The following is a 12,949-nucleotide window of genomic DNA, read 5'->3' as shown; positions in this document are numbered from 1 at the left end:
AAAACAAACATGTCCTGCTTAGTACAGAAACTGCTCAGAGATGCTTCATTTTCATTTAATAACAACAGAAAGTTTAAATAGAAATAGAAAGCTTGGAGCGCCTGGGTGGCTCAGTCAGTTGAGCATCTGCCTTTGGCTCAGGTCATGATCTCAGGCTCTCTGCTCATCAGGGAGTCTCTTCTCCCTCTCCCTCTGGGACTGTGTGCTCACAAATAAATAAAAGAAAAAAGGAAAGAAAAAAGAAAGAAAAAAAAGGTTAAAGTTTAAATAGAAACAGAAAGCTTAAAAACTAGGTTTGTGCATGGAGTGCCTGGCCGGCTCAGTGGACGTGAATCTTGGTCTCAGGGTTGTGAGTTCAAATCCCAAACTGGGTATAGAGATTACTTTAAAAAATAGAATCTAGGGGGGATCCCTGGGTGGCTCAGCGGTTTGGCGCCTGCCTTTGGCCCAGGGCGCGATCCTGGAGTCCCGGGATTGAGTCCCGCGTCGGGCTCCCAGCATGGAGCCTGCTTCTCCCTCCTCCTGAATCTCTGCCTCTCTTTCTCTCAATGCCTATCATAAATAAATAAATGAATAAATGAATAAATAAATAAATAAATAAATAAATAAATAAATAAATCTTTAAAAAAAAAAAAAAGAATCTAGGGGCACCTGGGTGGCTCAATCAGTTAAGCACCGGCTTTCAGCTGTGGTCATGACCGCAGAGTCCTGGGATCGTGTACCTCCTCAGTGGGGAGCCTGTTTCTCCCTCTCCTACTGCTCCTTCTCCTCCTCACATTCTCTCATTCTCAAATTAATAAAATGTTTATTATAATAGAATCTTTAAAAAAAAAAACAGGTTTGTGCATAATCCACCCTTTCTGCTTTCCAAATGCAGAACAGGAAGGCCATTGAAAATTAAATGAAATATCTATGAACTCCAAAAAAAATATTTTAAACTTGTCCTGGGGATAAATGCTATAAAAAGAGAAATAAAAGGAAGCTCACTGGAAAGAACTTAAAAGTGAAGGCCGTGACCAGGCCTAACTCTCTCTTCAAGCCACTCCCATTAAACCAGCCATTCCAAACACCGTAAGCTCCCAGGGCCACATGTTTGTTTCACTGACGTACCCACACAACTACAAGGTGCCTAGTATATATGTTATTTGTTAATTATAACTAGAAAGGTTAGCCAGAGTTACCTGCTCAATCGAGAATGATTTTATAACAGTGTTTTTTTTTTTATCATATTACACATTTATTTATCAGTCTGCCCCTAATACTATACTGCAACATTTGTGAGGGAGATCAGGAACACGGCTCAGGGCTTGGCACAGAAGATGCTCTATGATTGTTCAATCAAAAAATAGGAAAGGCATTTGCCCAAGATCACACAATTGGAACTTGACAAACAACTTGTGTGACCCAATGCACATGCTGCTTTATACTACAAGAAGCTATTCCAAAAGACTGGGGCACCTGGGTGGCTCAGTCAGCTGAGCATCTGACTCTTGGTTTCAGGTCAGGGTCATGAGATCCAGCACAGTGTCAGCTCCATGAGCTCAGTGTGGAGTCTACTTGAGATTCTTTCCCCCTCCTTCTCCCTCTACTCCTCCCCCACCCATGTGTACACTCTCTCTTAAATTAATAAATAAAATGGGACACCTGAGTGGCTCAGTGGTTGAGTGTCTGCCTTTGGCTCAGGGCATGATCCCAGAATCCCGGGATGGAGTCCCGCATGGGGCTCCCTTCAGGGAGCCTGCTTCTCCCTCTGCCTGTGTCTCCGCCTTTCTCTCCGTGTCTCCCAGGAATAAATAAATTAAATCTTTAAATAAATAAATAAAAATTTTAAGAGAAATGGATATTCCAAGAGACTGAGGTAAGAGAGGATCCAGATTTGCAAGGCCCACTGACTTCAAGGGAATAATTAGAGCATGAATTGGACACTGAGAACTCAGCACTTCACCTACATACCTCACTTAATACAACACTGAGGTGTACACCACTACTACCTTTCTACAGATGGGGAAAACAAGGTATAACCTGGATAACCTGTCAAAGCCACATATGTAAGTGGTGAAAACCCATGCTCTCAATCCATTGTACAGGCTCCCAGAAAGAAGTTAAACCTTGGAGTGAAGACTGTGGCTAAGTATCAGAATGCTGGCCTCAGACAATCTGGTCAAGAAGTCACTGAAGGGCGTGGGGGGCGGACTTAAATAGCTCAGTTGGTTATTAAACATCTGCCTTCAGGGACACCTGGGTAGCTCAGCAGCTGAGCACCTACCTTTGGCTCAGGGCATGATTCCACGGTACCGGGATCAAGTCCCCACTGGGCTCCCTGCATGGAGCCTGCTCCTCCCTCTGCCTACGTCTCTGCCTCTCTGTCTCTCTTATGAATAAATAAGGTCTTTTTAAAAAATTAAAAAATAAACATCTGCCTTGGGACGCCTGAGTGGCTCTACGTGTTGAGCATCATCTGCCTTTGGCTCAGGGCGTCATCCCGGAGTTCTGGGATTGAGTCCCACACTGGGCTCCCTGCATGGAGCCTGCTTCTCTTTCTGCCTGTGTCTCTGCCTCTCTGTGTGTCCCTCATGAATAAATAATTTTTTTAAAAAATAAACAAACATCTGCCTTCAGCTTAGGTCATGATCTCAGAGTCCTGGTATCAAGCCCCAGGTTGAGCTCCCTGCTCAGTGGGGAGATTACTTCTCCCTCTCCCTACCCGCCCCCATGCTTGTGTTCTGAGATAGATAAAAAGAAAAAGAAAATCTTTAAAAAAAAAAAGTCACTCAGAGGGTGGTGAGTTCTTAAGTATTTATTGTTAGCCTGCATAACTCATACATGTTAGATATGTATCAAATATTAAAGTTTGAGATACCACTCAGTTTAGCAGCTGCCACCACCATAATGCCAGAGACAGGAAAACAAAAGAATCCTAAAAGCAACCCAAAGCCCTTCTTCTGCCTCAACTACTTCTCCCAATCTTCATGTCTCCTCTCTTGCCTTCCCACAGGCTCCAAAAAGCAGGGGAAAATTCCAGCCCAGAGAAGAGCAGGGGAAGCAGCACTAAGAACTTGAACCTGGCAAGTCAGCAGTCAATAGGACTTTTGACTACCCCCACCTCATCCCTCACACCTTAAAGAAGTCCATCCAGCCTTTTCAAATGACTCCACCAACTGACTGGACCAGAGATGAACACTATCCCAAGCTGGATCAGATTCTCTCTCCCAGGAATTAGATTCAGAGTGCTCTTAACCTCTGGCTGTCAATGTACTAAAGACACATACCTTAAGGAAGCTAGAATAAACACTCTTCTGCCAAATGCATGGGATGTGTAAAAGAGAAAAGAAAAAATCCCTAGCTGCGTAAAGATGCAGGATGCAAGATTTTTGTAAACATCAATATAGAGGGAGGTAGGTGATTTAGTCTATTTTCTAGTTCCAGGTTACAACCATACCTGAAGTTTTAACTGCACTTGCTGTCTCTGGAGTACCACGAGAAAGATCCCTGAATTTTAATAAACTCAATTTCTTCAGTCATTTTCTGTAAGGTAGTGGATGAAACACTCCAGCACCTTTCAATTTGCTAGCTCCAAATCATTCTTCAGGTCCCAACTTAAACACCACTTCCTCTAAGAAATCTTCCTGGACTACCATCCCAGCTCTATCTTTTATGCTCTCCTGTAGCACTATGCACTTCATCAAACTCAGTAAGTTATTACTTTCCTGTTGGGACAGTAAACATCAGAGTAAAAACCATTTCTGTTTGCCACTTTGATCTTACTGCCTAGCACGTAGGTCAGGTACACACTTAATATTAAGCTAATGGAAATAAAGAAACTGCTGGAGGTAAGTAGAAGGGATGGAAAAAAAAATCAGCGCTACCCTCCTAAAAGTAAGTCTGACCCTACCTTTCTCATTCTTTCCAGGTATCAAGCTTTTCCCTCTTCTACCTTCCTATAGCCCCAAGTCATCTATGACAATTATCATTTTATATTTTAGTGCCAACGCATTCAAGAACTCAAGCTGCAGGGAGCATGTTTCCAGGTAGCTTGGTATACAGAGCAAAGCCAATCAAGTAATAATACAGGTTTGCGGATCTAGATAAATCTCAGTTCTCCTGTATATTTACTGGCTGTGAACCTTGGACAAATTACATGAGGCCTGGTTTCCTTATCTGTAAAGTGGAAAAAAAATCAACTTAAAGATGAGAATGCAAATGAACTTGAAACCACAGTACCTAAAATAAGGTAGGCTTGCAGCTAATGTCAGTTAATTGATTGTGGCATACCCCTACACCCTACTTCCCAGCTCCTACGGGCCATGGATTCAGAACACAGAAAGTGTCCTAAAACTGAAAATCTGAAAAGGACCTTGGAGAGTATCTATCCTGCCTGCTTTCCGATATGAGGTAGCCCCAAGTAGTCAAAGAGAAACAAAAGCGGAGAAACAGCACCTCAGGGTTAGGTGGGTGGGTGGAGTGGAATGGAGTGGATTCAGGGTGAAATAGCTCTGGAAGTTTGTTGGGGAATCAGTTCTTTTTTAATGAGTAGATACCTTAACGTGAGCAAGGTATAGAATAAATTATATACGGTTCCTGAGAAAACTCAGATGCTTTTCATAAAAAACTTTTCATAAATACTTGAGAGGTGAAAACATACAAATTAAATTCATGGAAATGGCTTATCACTTATAGCTAATCACTAGAATCCCACACATTAATAGAAATGTTATTAATATTAAAAGTAATTTCATTAAGTACTCAAAACTGTTCAGAAACACTGAGTTTCCAATACCTCACGTAAACCGGTGTACTAAGATTTTTGAGCTCCCAAAAGCATACCAGAGACTCCCTTATTAAAAGTTAACAGTTCGGGGCAGCCCCGGTGGCGCAGCGGTTTAGCGCCGCCTGCGGCCCAGGGCATGATCCTGGAGTCCTGGGATCGAGTCCCACATCGGGCTCCCTGCATGGAGCCTGCTTCTCCCTCTGCCTATGTCTCTGCCTCTCTCTCTCTCTCTGCATCTCTATGAATAAATAAAGACTTAAAAAATATATTTAAAAAAAAAAAAAAAAAAAAAAAAAAAAAAAAAAAAAAAAAAAAAAGTTAACAGTTCGGGCAGCCCAGGTGGCTCAGTGGTTTAGTGCCGCCTTCAGCCCAGGATGTGATCCTGGAGGCCCAGGATCTAGTCCCACGTCGGGGTCCCTGCATGGAGCCTGCTTCTCCCTCTGCCTGTGTCTCTGCCTCTCTCTCTCTCTCTCATGAATAAATAAACAAACCTTAAAAAAAAAAAAAGTTAACAGCTGGGCACCTGGGTGGCTCAATGGTTGCATCTCTGCCTTTGGCTCAGGGCATGATCCTGGGGTTCTGGGATCGAGGTCTGCATTGGGCTCGTTGTGGGAAGCCTACTTCTTCTGCCTGTGTCTCTGCATCTCTCTGTGTCTCTCATGGATAAATAAATAAAATCTTTAAAAATAGGGACACCTGGGTGGCTCAGTGGTTGAGCATCTGCCTTTGGCTCAGGGCTTGATCCCAGAGTCCGAGGATCAAGTCCCACATCGGGCTTTGTGCATTGAGCCTGCTTCTCCCTCTACTTATGGTTTCTGCCTCTCTCTGTATCTCTCATGAATAAGTATATAAAATCTTTTTAAAAAATTTTTAAATAAATAAATAAAAATAGAAGTTTACAGTTAATAAGCAAAACTAAGAATCTGAATTCAGATATACTTGTAGGTCTTGAGCTTCTACAGGTGATATATACCACTGCTGGTCTCGTCTTTCAAACAGTTGGTATGAATACCCAACAGTTTCAGGAAGGGAGGGAGTGCTACAGCCAACAGGAATAAGGGTAAGTTTATGGAGAAGATGAGCCTTAGAGGAGCACAGGACTTCAACATCCCACCCCAATGTTTCTCAGGGGTGGGATGGAGGGGTGCACTGCTAAGCATCTTGACAGGACGATTCTCCAGTGCAGACTGTACCATGCACCATAGATTGTTTAGCATACCTGCCTTCACCATATACACATGGAAGGCCTAAACATTCCCCAATCAATGTTAACAATGAAAAAACTAAAAATAAAAACAAAAAGAAATCCATATATTTCAGACACCTGGGTAACTGTTGGCTAAGTGTCTGCCCTTGGCTGAAGTCATGATCCCAGGATCCTGGGATCGAGGATCCAGGATTCTGGACCCCTGTGTCAGGCTCTCTGCTCAGCAGGGAGTCTGCTTCTCCCTCTCCCTCTGCCCACCCCCCCCAGCTTGTGCTCTTTCTCTAATAAATAAAATGTTTAAAAATAAATAAATAGGAACACCTGGGTGGCTCAGCAGTTGAAGATCTGCCTTTGGTTCAGGACATGATCCTGTAGTCCCGGGATCGAGTCCCACATTGGGCTCCCTGCATGGAGCCTGCTTCTCCCTCCTATCTGCCTATGTCTCTGCCTCCCTCTCTCTGTATCTCTCATGAATAAATAAATAAAATCATAAATAAATAAGTAAATAAATAAATAGGCCACCTAGGTGGCTCAGTTGGTTAACTGTCTTCAGCTCAGGTAATGATCCCAGAGTCTGAGGATCAAGCCTGCATCAGAATCCTTGCTCAGCGGGCAGTATGCTTCTCCCTCTGCCCCTCACTCTATCTGGGAAAAAGATTTTGGTAATCCTTTTTTTTTTTTTTAGTAAAATATTTTTAACAGAATGAATGAATGAATGAATGGCTACAAAGTAGAGCACCTAGGTGGTGCAGACAGTTGAGCATCTGACTCTTGGTTTCAACTCATGTCATGATGTCAGGATCCTGAGGCTAAATCCCACATGGGGCTCCAGGCTTAGCAGAGAGTCAGCTTGGGATTCTCCTTCCCTCTCCCTCTGCCCTTCCCACTCGTGTTCAAGCACACTCTCTCTCTCTCTCTCTAAAATAAATGAAAAAAATCTTTAAAAAATAAAAAATTACAAGGCTAAAATTTAATACAAGTAAAAGCAGACATGTATTTCTTGAAAGCATAGACTTTCTCAACTTTCATCTTTGGTTGAGTATCATTTAGGAACCGGACAGAATGGGATGCACTATCATTTCCTAGTCATGTGTCTTTGGGCAAATTAACTAAACTCTCTGTCCCAAGTTTCCTCACTTTCATACAAAGTAATCATGTTTGCAATGTGGTTGAAGATTAACTGATGTACATAAGCAAAGTGTTAACTAAATGGTAGCGCTACTAGTCTGCCATAATCAACATGCCTCAAAAAAACAGGATATTGTACCATAGAGAAGGTGATCACACTGAAATTTTGTCTCTCTTCAAGTTGCACTGTTAGTACTCTATAGTATTCAATACCAATCCCTGATGACTACAGACTTTTTGGTTCCTTTGATGATGCACACTCCTCATTGTCTGGTCTCTCTAGCCACACTTTCTCTGTCCTCTTCTGTAACTTGCCCTCTCTGCTGACACCTAAAATCAGACATTCCTGTGGCTCAGTTCTTACATTGCCCCCCGCATCTTATCCATTCTCAAGGTATCTCTATTTCTATCTCTATGGAGATGACCCCATGACCTCTCAATCATTCCAAAAACTGTTTCAGAACTCAACCTATTCAAAATAGATACCTATCTTTTTTTAAAAGATTTTATTTATTTATTCATAGAGACAGAGAGAGAGGCAGAGAGAGAAGCAGGCCCCATGCAGGGAACCCGATGTGGGACTCAATCCCGGGTCTCCAGGATCACACCCCGGGCTGCAGGCGGCGCTAAACCACTGCGCCACCAGAGCTGCCCTACCTATCTTAATTAATAAATGATCAAGCATAAACAACTTCCGTTTCTCCTCTCATTTTTTTTTTCTAATTCTTATACATCTGACTAGTCTTTAGGATCCCATTCCTCTGCCTACCTCTTAAAAAATATTTATCAAGGGGGCACCTGAGTAGTACAGTCAGTTAAGCGTCCAATACTTGGTTTCAGCTCAGGTCATGATCTTGGGGTCGTGAGATCAAATCTTGAGTCAGGCTCATGCTCAGCAAGGAGTCTACTTAAGACTCCATCTCCCTCTGCCCCTCCCCATTGAATGCTCTCAGGAAGAGAGAGCGAGCGCTCTCTCCTCCTTTCTCAAAAAAATAAGACTTAAAAGAAATATTTGTCAGGGTTACCTCTGTGGTATTCTCATTCTACCTCAGTGGTTCTTAATCTTTCTGGGACAATGGACCTCTTTGAAAATCTACTGGATGTGTGATCTATTTACTAAAAAGATGAATAATACACATCTGCTTGCAATTTCACCTAATCCGTCACCTCAGATCTCATATAAGAATCTCATCCATGAAAGACTACCACTTACATTAATTTTCATCTCGATTCTATTTCCCTTTTCTTTTTTTTTTTTTTTTTTTTTAAAGATTTTATTTATTTATTCATGATAGTCACAGAGAGAGAGAGAGAGGCAGAGACACAGGCAGAGAGAGAAGCGGGCTCCATGCAGGGAGCCCGATGTGGGATTCGATCCCGGGTCTCCAGGATCGCGCCCTGGGCCAAAGGCAGGCGCCAAACCGCTGCGCCACCCAGGGATCCCCTATTTCCCTTTTCTATATTTCAAGATGCCTTCTAGATGTTGCCTAAATAGTCTATAGTCATCACAACTTACTAAGTCTCAACTCACTATGTATCCCTAATAAACTTGCTTTGTCTACCATATTTCTTCTCTGATAACAGCAACACCATCCTCCCAGACTTCCAAACTAGAAGCCTTGGAATTAACAAACATGACCATACCCAAACTAAAAAATCCTTGTCTCAGAAATCTCTCTTAAATCCAAATCTCACCTCATTAAGACTCTTGTCCTTTAAGATCTCATCATCCTTTGCTTCTTCCCATACGTGCCATAATTCAGTCTACCATTCTTCTGATAAGAGCCCATATGGATTTCTTTTTTAAGATTTTATTTTTAAGATTTTATTTATTTATTCATGAGAGAGAGAGACAGAGACACAGGCAGAGGGAGAAGCAGGCTCCATGCAGGGAGCCTGACGTGGGACTGGATCCTGGGTCTCCAGGATCACACCCTGGGCTGAAGGTGGTGCTTAACTGCTGAGCCACCCGGGCTGCCCTAAAGATTTGATTTTTAAGTAATCTCTACACCCAACATGGGGCTCAAATGTACAACCCTGAGATAAAGAGTCACATGTTCCACTGACTGTGCCATCCAGGAACTGCACGAATTCTTTGTGTGTGCGTGTGTGTGTGCAGAGCCCAATGCATAACTTGAACTCATGACACTGAGATCAAGGCGTGAGCTGAAATCAAAAGCTGGACACTTAACTGACTGAACCACCTAAGCACCCACGATTCCATCTTAACAAGGTCTCTCAACACTTCCATCTGTTACTTTCCAATGCCACTATATCACTTCACCTCTAGACAATTACAATAGGTTAATTGATTCCCCTCATCACAGTTTTTTCTCTATCATTTCCACCAGTGCTGATCTACCCCTCAAAAATTTCAGAATTGACCATAGGACTTCTTTTTTTTCAAAATCACTGATGTTTCTTCCTTGCACTAATATACAACAATGCTCATTTTTGCTTTTAGAGTCCTCTACAGTTTGCTACTTAACTACTTTTCCATGATCATATTCCACAGCTCAAACTCACTTGTGCCTATTACCCATCAAAATTATACCCACTCTTAAATATCACTATTTAAATATTAACATTTCGGGAAGCCTGGGTGGTTCAGAGGTTGGGAACCTGCCATGGCTCAGGGTGTGACCCCGGGGTCCCAGGATCAAGTCCCACATCGGGCTCCTGCAGGGAAGCCTGCTTCTCTCTCTGCCTGTGTCTCTGCCTCTATGTCTGTGTCTCTCATGAATGAATAAAATATTTTTTAAAATAAATAAATATTAACATTTCATTCAAGAAGCCCTCCATAAACCCAGCATTCTTTTTTTTTTTTTTTTAATTTTTATTTATTTATGATAGTCACAGAGAGAGAGAGAGAGGCAGAGACACAGGCAGAGGGAGAAGCAGGCTCCATGCACCGGGAGCCCGATGTGGGATTTGATCCCGGGTCTCCAGGATCGCGCCCTGGGCCAAAGGCAGGCGCCAAACCGCTGCGCCACCCAGGGATCCCTAAACCCAGCATTCTTAATCAACACTTATTAAACGCTAATGATGTGCAACATAAATTACATTCTTACTAAGGTAAGGATTAAAAACTATAATCTGGACCAAGGATTTTAATTCCAGTTGTACTTGTATTTGGATTTTAGGAAAGGAAGATTACTGTAAAAGTACTTGGCATCTTCCCTAATAAAGACTTGGAAGGTCAAATATGTCTACAGCAATGACAGAAATAGTTACCCTGGGATCCCTGGGTGGCGCAGCAGTTTGGCGCCTGCCTTTGGCCCAGGGCGCGATCCTGGAGACCCGGGATCGAATCCCACGTCAGGCTCCCAGTGCATGGAGCCTGCTTCTCCCTCTGCCTGTGTCTCTGCCTCTCTCTCTCTCTCTGTGTGTGACTGTCATAAATAAATAAATAAAAATATTTAAAAAAAAAAAAAGAAATAGTTACCCTATCTTACTTATCTTCAAACTAGTAATAATCTCATCGGGGGGAAAAAAAACTTTCAATTAAAGTAACCTAAACCTAAAAAAAAAAAAAAAAATTTAAAATTTAAAAATAAAAAAAAAAAAGTATCCTAAACCTAAAGTTTTTTCAGTCCATATGTTAGATGCTAAATTTTCAAAAAGAGCCATGGGACATGATGGACAATTCTGAACCTCTCATGACACATGCCTACTTACCAGCAGGTGCCATAGCAATCAGATGTTATGACAGAGAAGTGATGCTGTGGGCAGTACTTTCTAGGGCCTTATTTCTTTTAGACCTGACCTAGTTTAATTCTTCTTTTGGCTCCTAAACCTGAGTTCACGTTAATTTTCACAGTTGTATATGTGAAGCATTTTGCTCCTCAAGAGAATGAAAATAGTCAAGATTCAATTAGTCTTTTTAAAATTTAATTAGTCTAAAATACTTGTTAAAACAGGCCCTTTATGGCATTTCTAAAATCACAATCACTTAAATTTGAATACATTTTTAAAACAGATTTGCTTACAACAGTAAAATATACCAAACTCTAAAGCTACTAATAACACTATTTAAAGACAAAATATAACTGAAAGAGCTCCAGCAAATGAGAGAGGATCTCAGTCTATCATCTCAAGTCTGTCTCTTCTAGACGTAGGACTTGAAGAATTTGCTCCACCTCGAAATATTTTCTCCCCTGAAAGAGGGATATCACCACCTCGAAGGTGGCTGTTCATATAAAATGAGATAATATACCTAGTACAGTACCTGCCACCAAGTGTTCCGTAAATATGTTTGCTTCCTTCATTCAACTCAAAACACACAAGAAAGAGGTGTAAGGGAGCCCACGCTTCCGTAAGTCCTCATCAGCACAAAATAATACAGCTAATTCTAATAAAAAGAACCAAGAACGTTTCTGAGGGATATGATCAAGATAATGGAGGCTGCACGTAGTCCTGCAAGAATTCCATTAAGGCTGCACTTATACTGACCACTAAAACATCATTAACAGGACAAGTCCACAACAATTCTGCTAAAACGTGTGAATACATTTACGCCAAGAGAGTTCACTAGGGGTAAAGAAAAAAGTGAAATTAAGCCCAACTCCAAATGACTAATAAATCAACCAAGATAGCGGTGCAGGCTTATCCTTCTTGAAACGCATACAGTGTGGGTATTAAAATCCATTTTAAAACTTCAAGATTAAAATATTTCACAACCCACAGTGGTGCCACTGATGCTTTTTACGGACAGCCTGCGCGGGGCACCGTTAGCACGACCGAAAATATTTAATGAAAGCCGTTCGCGGAATACCGGGGAGGGGAGAAGATTATTTCAGGTTCTGCACACAAGACCGCGGCCAACACCACCACCGACGAGCATCCGATGGAATTCCTGGCTCTACAGTCGGGATGTCAAGAGGAAGGCCAAGATGCTAGCATCATGGGGGCGGGGGCGGGGGCCCGGGGACCACTTCCGTTCCCCTCCCGGGGGTCCCGGCTCTAAAACCCGCGCCGCGCCCGGATCCCCGGGTCCCCGGACACTGGCCTCCGCCCCCCGAGCCCCTCCCCTCGGCGAGCGGAGGCCGGCCCGCGAAGCGCAGTGAGCAACACCCAAACCTCCAGCGGCCCCCGGGCCCCGCCCGAGGCCCCCGGCGCCCACTCCGCGCGGAAGCCACGGGCTGGGGGCGCGGCGGCGCGGGAGGCCGGGACGCAGACGAGGCCGCGGCTGCGTCCGCCGCGTCTCCGGGCGGCGGGTGGGCGGGCGTGGCGCGGCCTGCGGACAGGCGCCGACACTCACCACACCATGCCGTAGGCGCCCTCGCCGATGTAGGAGAGGTTGGTGTAGCGCGGCCCCACGTCGAACACCTGCCCGCGGACCATCTCCGGGCCCGCGCCCGCCGCCGCCGCCGCCGCCATGTTGGCTGCCGGGCCGCCGCCGCCGCCGCCGCCGCCGCGAAAGGCTCGACGCTCCGCGGCCGCCGCTCGGCCCACGCCGCGCCTCCCGGGGGGACTGCGCCGCTGCGGGTGCAGCTGCCGACGCTGATCGGAAAGGAGCAAGGAGGGCAGCGCTCAGGACCGCGGGAGAGACTACGGCCGCTCGGACCGACTGCCTGCCTGCCTGACTGACGGGCGGGCCGGCGGGCGGCGGGAGGGGCGCGCGCCGAGGAGGGCGCCGGGGCGGGGCCAAGGAGCGTGCGCGCGGATTGGTTCCCCGCCGCCTGGGGGCGGGGCTGCGCGGGCCGGCGGAAGCGGCAGGTCGGGGCGGGGCACTGCGGCGGCGGCGGCGGCGGAGTCACCGCCCTGCCTGGTCACGTGCGCCCGCGGGGGTGTTGGCGCGGGATGGGGCTCCGAGACGCAGAAGGACGGCAGGGCGTCGGGACGGG

General features: G+C 44.8%; 1 protein-coding gene across 1 annotated transcript in view; it reads right to left on the bottom strand.

Moving 5' to 3' along the window:
* Nucleotides 1-12,715, bottom strand: part of MAPK1 (mitogen-activated protein kinase 1) — a 118,820-nt gene extending 106,105 nt beyond the window's left edge. Inside the window, exon 1 of the mRNA XM_077874569.1 lies at nt 12,364-12,715. Within this exon, the coding sequence (XP_077730695.1) occupies nt 12,364-12,482 (119 nt within the window). The 5' untranslated portion in view covers nt 12,483-12,715. The remainder of the gene's footprint in view (nt 1-12,363) is intronic.
* Between the last annotated feature and the right edge of the window lie 234 nt (nt 12,716-12,949).

This window comes from Canis aureus, chromosome 27 (genome assembly GCF_053574225.1).
Source record: "Canis aureus isolate CA01 chromosome 27, VMU_Caureus_v.1.0, whole genome shotgun sequence".
NCBI lineage: Eukaryota > Metazoa > Chordata > Mammalia > Carnivora > Canidae > Canis > Canis aureus.
This window is presented reverse-complemented; position numbering and strand designations above follow the sequence as displayed.